The 6,885-nt window shown below is 38.2% G+C and overlaps 1 protein-coding gene and 1 pseudogene across 1 annotated transcript in view; one reads left to right on the top strand and one right to left on the bottom strand.

Moving 5' to 3' along the window:
* Positions 1 to 5,867, bottom strand: part of LOC128247091 (circadian locomoter output cycles protein kaput-like) — a gene marked incomplete at its 5' end in the record, with an annotated part of 44,079 nt that extends 38,212 nt beyond the window's left edge. Inside the window, 2 exons of the mRNA XM_052965916.1 lie at positions 4,729 to 4,814; positions 5,738 to 5,867. Of these exons, the coding sequence (XP_052821876.1) occupies positions 4,729 to 4,814; positions 5,738 to 5,867 (216 nt within the window). The remainder of the gene's footprint in view (positions 1 to 4,728; positions 4,815 to 5,737) is intronic.
* Positions 5,050 to 5,168, top strand: LOC128247203 (5S ribosomal RNA; annotated as a pseudogene).
* Positions 5,868 to 6,885: the final 1,018 nt, after the last annotated feature.

The raw sequence follows: 6,885 nt of genomic DNA, 5'->3' as shown, positions 1-6,885 counted from the left end.
TATATACGTTTATATACAAAAATGTATGTGTATGCATATATATGCATATGTATATGAATATATGTGTGTGTGTGTATGCATATATGCATATATGTATGTGTGTATTTAACGTACATGTATACACCCAACCGAGTTTAATTGAGTAAGCTATATTTTGTAAAATTATATGTAAAAACATGTAAATACATACGTCCCACAGATACACACGCACTCACAGGCGCGCGCGCGCACACACATACACACGCACAAAGCGCACGTGCGTTGATTTAATATCTTTTTAATAAATAATTATATGCTTGTGAGTTATGCCATGACACAACTTTTTATTTTCATAAGATATACTTGTTTGTTTGTTTGTTAGTTGCTGCTGTTTTCATTTTATTGCATTGTCCGTGTTATTGTTGTTGTTTTTGTCACCGGAAAGGGCCGCCCGTTGCAACGAGGAGCCGATAACAACGAGACCAATTTCTGTGTAAGGTCTCTCAGCTTCAGGTTTTACTCACCACCTCGTCGCTCCACCCCGTCTCACCTCAACGAAACACCACTACCGTTCATGTCCGATCGTCGACGACGACGACATATTTCAATCATATAATTTAGTTTGTAGTGCGGAAAAAACACAACAATAAAAATAAGATAAAATAAAGACAATGAACGTTCCCGTTATAGACAAAGATCTTCCGCTAAACCATCATCGCGGAAGGGGATTAATGTTTGCCGATCAAACGTTCGGCATCTGATCTATAACAAACACCTGGTATCAAAGTGTACACTGAGCCTCATTGTAATTGTACTGCCCACCCCCACCATCCCCCACACGTACACACACACACACACGCACATATACGCACATATCCACGTCCATACATATACACACATACACACCTACGCTCTTTGTTTACGTGCGGATGCATTCGTTTTCAAACACGACGCTCTTCAGACTTATAAAAACAGACAAATAGCATCGATCGAACTAACGAGAAACCCTCCACAACGTCGTCGCTGGATCTGCTAGAAATAACAATGAAATCTCATTCAAAGGTGTTGTCTTCTGTAAAGTCAGAGCACATAAAACAGAATCGTCCTTCATATACCTAAACAGGTGGGATGGCCATGGGGGAATGTCTATTTTGGCTGACCTGTTGTTATGTATCGGTAACAGAGAAATTTACCTCAAATAACACTTTATTGCTTTTATAAGAACGGATACATTGGGTAATGTAGCCCGAGATACACTATGTCGAGATACAAACATTGGCTAATGTAGTCCTAGATACACTACTCCGGATAGATACATTGGATGACGTAGTGCTTGATGCACCATGTTTGAAAAGGAAAGTAAGACATGAATGGCACAGCTAGAACGCCTTTTTGTTATAGATGTGCTTTGATCAAGACCTACCCATGGCTAAATATCAATAACATCAGCGTAATTTATAAATTTCTTGAGCAGAAAAAATGCCGAGGATTTATTTGAAAAACGAGGAAGCTGTGATATTCATCCCTTTCCCACAGAAATTAATTCCGTATGGAATGCAACAAGCAACTAGAAATTGAATCCGGGTTCTAAGTATGATCCTGACATGCTTGGAATTTTAACCGGGAGCTGGCAACATGTAATAATAATAATAATAATAATAATAATAATAACAAATTTGGTTGGTTGAAATGGTTTATTTTAAGGACTAAGGTCAAGAGAGGAGGGACAGCGCCCATAACACTTTTTCAGGACTTCTAAGAAATAGAGAAGAAAGTTATATCGAGATTAGAGAATAATACATCGACAGAGAGAATTTCTGTCAGACAGATCACGTGACGATCACGTGAAACCAGACGATGTATTAAGTCTACCTCTCAAGAACAACAGCGTTCTCGGTGAAGGGTTTCCACACAGTTTCCACATACCAACTTTCATTCACAATGCTTTCGTTGACCTGAACAATTGCCCGAGGTGTTTTGGAGTGAGACTGAATCAAAAACCACAGAAACCGTGATCAAGTGAAACAAAACCCTTACACACACACACACACATACACACACACACACACACACACACACGCGCACACGCACACACACATACATACATACATACACACATACATACATACATACATACATACATACATACATACATACATACATATTACATACATATTACATACATATTACATACATATTACATATGTAGCTGGAATATTTAGAAATCGAAGCCGGATCACTATCCGATGCAAAAAATACACCTCAAGAATCCGATCGCGATTAGCTAAAATATCGCCAACGTCATCAAAGAATCTGACCATCAGAGACTTCATGTGGAACGGGATCTAACAACAGTTTCATCGTTTCATCTCTGGCGCGCTTTTTCTGACCAACACCACAACGGCAGTCAGCAGACAGTTGCAGAACAGTGACCAAGCCAGAGCGCAATTACAAAAAAAAAACAAAAAAGAAAAAAACAGAAAGAGAAAAAACCGACAGCAACATACAATGACCAGCTAACATAAACAAAAAGAACGAGGACTCGCGACCGCGACTACCATGATAACTAGTCCAAGAGCTATGAACTCCGCTCCACCTCGGTGCTGGTGGTAACGACAACATTTTTGTTTACGATAAAAATAAGTATTTTTTATTACGTCCTGTGTAAACAAACATGAGTTTGTTTTTGAAGTGTTGAAATGTAGAACAAGTAGAAAGATAAAAAAAATTTCAGTACGTAAATAATGAACAGTATATATAAAGGATAAAATCCTTTTAAGGGCAGAAAGATTTGCCGGCAACTGACCAAGAGTCTCGAACTTACAACCGTCCAATGTTCGGTTGGAGTGCTCTACTCTTTAAACCAAACTGCCGACCGGCAAATTCCTCTTTTATATATATTGTTCAGTATTTACGTGTTGAAAAAATATGCCCTTCTACTTGTTCTACAATACATTTCAACGCTGCGAAATAAAACTTATGTTTGTCTGGGTAGGTCTTGATTCAAGCACATCTATAACAAAAAGGCGTTCTAGCTGTGCCATTCATATCTTATTTTCCTTTGACGTAATCTGTTTGACATCTAACGTTTCTGGATGACCTCTAAAATTGCAGAAGAATTTGCCGGTCGGCAGTTTGGCTTAATGGGACGAGCACTCCAAGCGGATATTAAAGGGGTGTGAGTTCGATTCTCATGGCTGGTGCCGGCAAATTTTCCTGTTCTTAAAAGGATTTTATCTCTTATACTATTCAGTATTTACGTGTTGAAAGAAAGTTATTTGTTTTATTTATTTTATTATTCAAGATCTCAAACAGATTTCAGAGTTCTTTATCGTAGGACACACATATACATACCCATATAGAATATACAGCAAACAGTGCCCCCTGATGTCAGTACACACATTATGTAGATTACACTCAATACAATATATCAATATGAAAATAAATATTGCAGTCGATTGTGTATTGAAAATATGGAATGGAAATAAGATTACGTAAATGATGATGATGTTGATTATCCTTTCTACTCAGACCCGAAAATTTGGCGGTGGGGATAAGCCGATTACATCAACTCCAGGACTGAACTGGTGCTTATTTTATCGAACCCCCGAAAGAATGGAAGTCCAAGTTGACCTTGTCAGAATTTGAACTCAGAGCTTTAAGACAAACGAAATGTCACTGTTCATCTTGACTGTCGTGCTTAGGATTCTGCCGGCTCATTAGAATTAGTATCGTGAGCACGGCCTAAGCGAGGTGATCTGAAGCGGACCACTGAAAGCTTGACCATTGCTGCACAAGACCAGGCTCTCGCTACAATTCAGTGAAGTATAACATCGATAAAACTTCTGACACCCAGAAATGCAGACTCTGTGGAAAGAGTGTGGAAGATGTGACCCACTTAGTTCGGGGATGTGAGAGCTTTACACAAAAAGAATACAAGCGCCGCCACGATGAAGCGTGTGTGTATCTCCATTGGCTCTTATGCCGTAAATACCAATATGAAGTGACAGAGAAGTGGTATGAGCATGTACCGAGTGAAGTTATGCAGGAGGATGGGAAAGGAACGATACTTTGGGACTATGGTTTTCAGACGGATCGTGTAATCGAACACCGTCGGCCGGATATTGTCATAGCGAATATGAGAGACAAATACTGTCAGATCATTGGTGCAGCCATAACAAATGACATGAATGCTGTGAATAAAGAGGTTGAAAAGTCACGAAGTACTCAGAATTGAAAGTGGAAATGGCAAGATTGTATGGAATGCGAGGGGGTTAATGTAAAAGTGGTACCAGTGGTGATCGGAACGTTAGGCTCAATCCCATTGAAACTTCAAGACTTCTTAAGGCAACTGGAAATCCCATGCATGATTGATGTCTTGCAAAAAGCAGCCTTATTGGGCACAGCGCACATCTTAAGGAAAGTAGTATCTGTCTGAGGTTGTTTTTGTGACTTGACAGATGACTAAAAACTCCGGTGCAATGTTACCTACACTGTGTTACGAAATAATAATAATAATAATGATAATAATAATAATAATAATAATAATAATAATAATAATAATGATGATGATGATGATGATGATGATGATGATGATGATGATGATGATGATAGAAGAAGAAGAAGAAGAAGAAGAAGAAGAAGAAGAAGAAGAAGAAGAAGAAGAAGAAGAAGAACAACAACAACAACAACAACAACAACAACAATGAAAACAGCAGCAACAATAACAACAACAACAATTTGACTTACTTTGTATCCACCAGAAGTCAAGCCTGCATTTCGCTTGGCTAAAACACATTTCATTCTTAGAAAAAACGAACGATCAATTTCAATATCTGGAAGAAAAAATGAAATAAAATATACAATGATATATGAATGTAAAATAATTAAGATAGCATTAATTAAATAATTAATTAAATTATAATTATAGTACATTTGTCCTGTTCACAGAAGATTAGGCTTCATCAACAGTCTTGCCTGTGTAGAAATCGGCGATGTTGTGAATATGTGTGTGTGTGTGTGTGTGTGTGTGTGTGTGTGTGTGTGTGTGTGTGTGTGTGTGTGTGTGTGGTTTATGGCCATATCACTTTGAATTCACCGGTCCTCGTCCGATCACCGAAGTTAAGCAACGTCGAGTCTTGTCAATACTTAGATGGGTGACCGCTTGAGAAACCTAGGTGCAGTAAGCATTTAACTTACAGGCGCAGGCGTGGCCGTGAGGTAAGGAGTTTGATTCCCAAATACATGGTTCCGGATTCAGTCCCACTGCATGGTATCTTAGGCAAGTGTTTCTGGAGATCCCTAGATCTTAAGTCTGTTCTACAAGAGATTACGTGGTTTTAAACAACCGCTACAACATGAGCCAATATTATATAGATACATTAAACAAAATTCCACTATCAAATAATCTGCTTTGTTTGTAACCAAGTGTAGTCATGTGTCCTTTGTGTTACCATTTCTATAATCAATCGCTTTGTTTTCATGACTTTGATAAGAAGATAGTTAGATTCTCGGCTGATGAAGCAAGAATAAAACTGAAACATGTACGGAGAGTCATTGCACTCACATCGTCAATGCTGCAATAACGTTAGTTATTAAGTTAAATTGTCTTCTCCTCGTTTCCAGCCACATGTTTAACGCCACATGTATTGAATATCTTAACACCACTTTACCTGTCTGATGTACCCGAGGCATCCACTACAAGGGAAAATAGCATATTAACAATCAAAATTGATTGTATTAAAACTGTTTGGCTTACCTTGCAGTATATGGGTGTGATAAGCGTGTGGAAGGGTGAGTAACGCTGTCATTTCATCGTGATCAGCTGGGTGGATATACTCGTAAATGCTGTTACCGGTTAATTCCACCTGTCGAAAATAAAGTTGATTATTATTATTATTATTATTATTATTATTATTATTATTATTATTATTATTATTATTATTATTACTATTGTTATCATTATATCTGTCACAAGGCCAACAAATGAAGGAAACTGAAATAATGTTTGCCTCTCAAACCCTCTTTCATGGGGCCGAAGAGATGATAGTCCAGTGACGACGATAGTCCAGTGATGAGGAAGTGAAAACTGTAGTGAAGAAGTGGCTCAAAGAACAGACAACAGAATTTTATGGGGAAGGGATACATGCTCTGATTCGAAGGTGGAACATTGCTATTGAGAGAAACGGTGACTATGCTGAGAAGTAGGGATGTGATCCACAGGGGACCAGCTTCATTTTGATGTATGATACATGTTCTTGTGTTGGTAATTGTACCTGTCCTAAACAAAATGGCATTACTTTCTGACTCACTCCCGTATAACATATAACATTCAACATTAAAAGATAGTGCACCAGTTCTTAGCTGCATAACCAAGCCAGCTCCGGTATCTTTCATTCAGATTAATTCTCTAGAATTTGAAGAACAAGGTGAAGGCAGCCAGAGTATTTAGAACGCTCATAGATGGCAAACTGGACGGGGAAAGAGGGAAAGTAATTATGTAGTAGTAGTAGTAGTAGTAGTAGTAGTAGTGTTTCTAAGCTTAATGTACATAAGACGAAGAAACCAGTGAGTGTGGTGCTTTATGAAGATGTAAAGAAACATATCAAAAACAAACAAAAGCAATAAGAAAAACGCTGTTTGCAGAAAGGAAGCAGACGGGATATAGGTATGAGGAATAGTGGGAGTGGAAAGGAGGAGGGCGTAGGAAGAGGTGAGAGAAAGAACGAGAGGGTGGAACTGAAATGGCAATATATGTGTATGTATATACACACACACACGTGTGTGTGTGTGAGTATACGCATACATATATGTGTATGTGCACGCGCATGTGTGAGTGTGCACATATATATATGTAAATATATATATGGGGGGTATGTATATATGTATATGTATGTATATATATAT

This window comes from Octopus bimaculoides, chromosome 2, assembly GCF_001194135.2.
Source record: "Octopus bimaculoides isolate UCB-OBI-ISO-001 chromosome 2, ASM119413v2, whole genome shotgun sequence".
NCBI lineage: Eukaryota > Metazoa > Mollusca > Cephalopoda > Octopoda > Octopodidae > Octopus > Octopus bimaculoides.
This window is presented reverse-complemented; position numbering and strand designations above follow the sequence as displayed.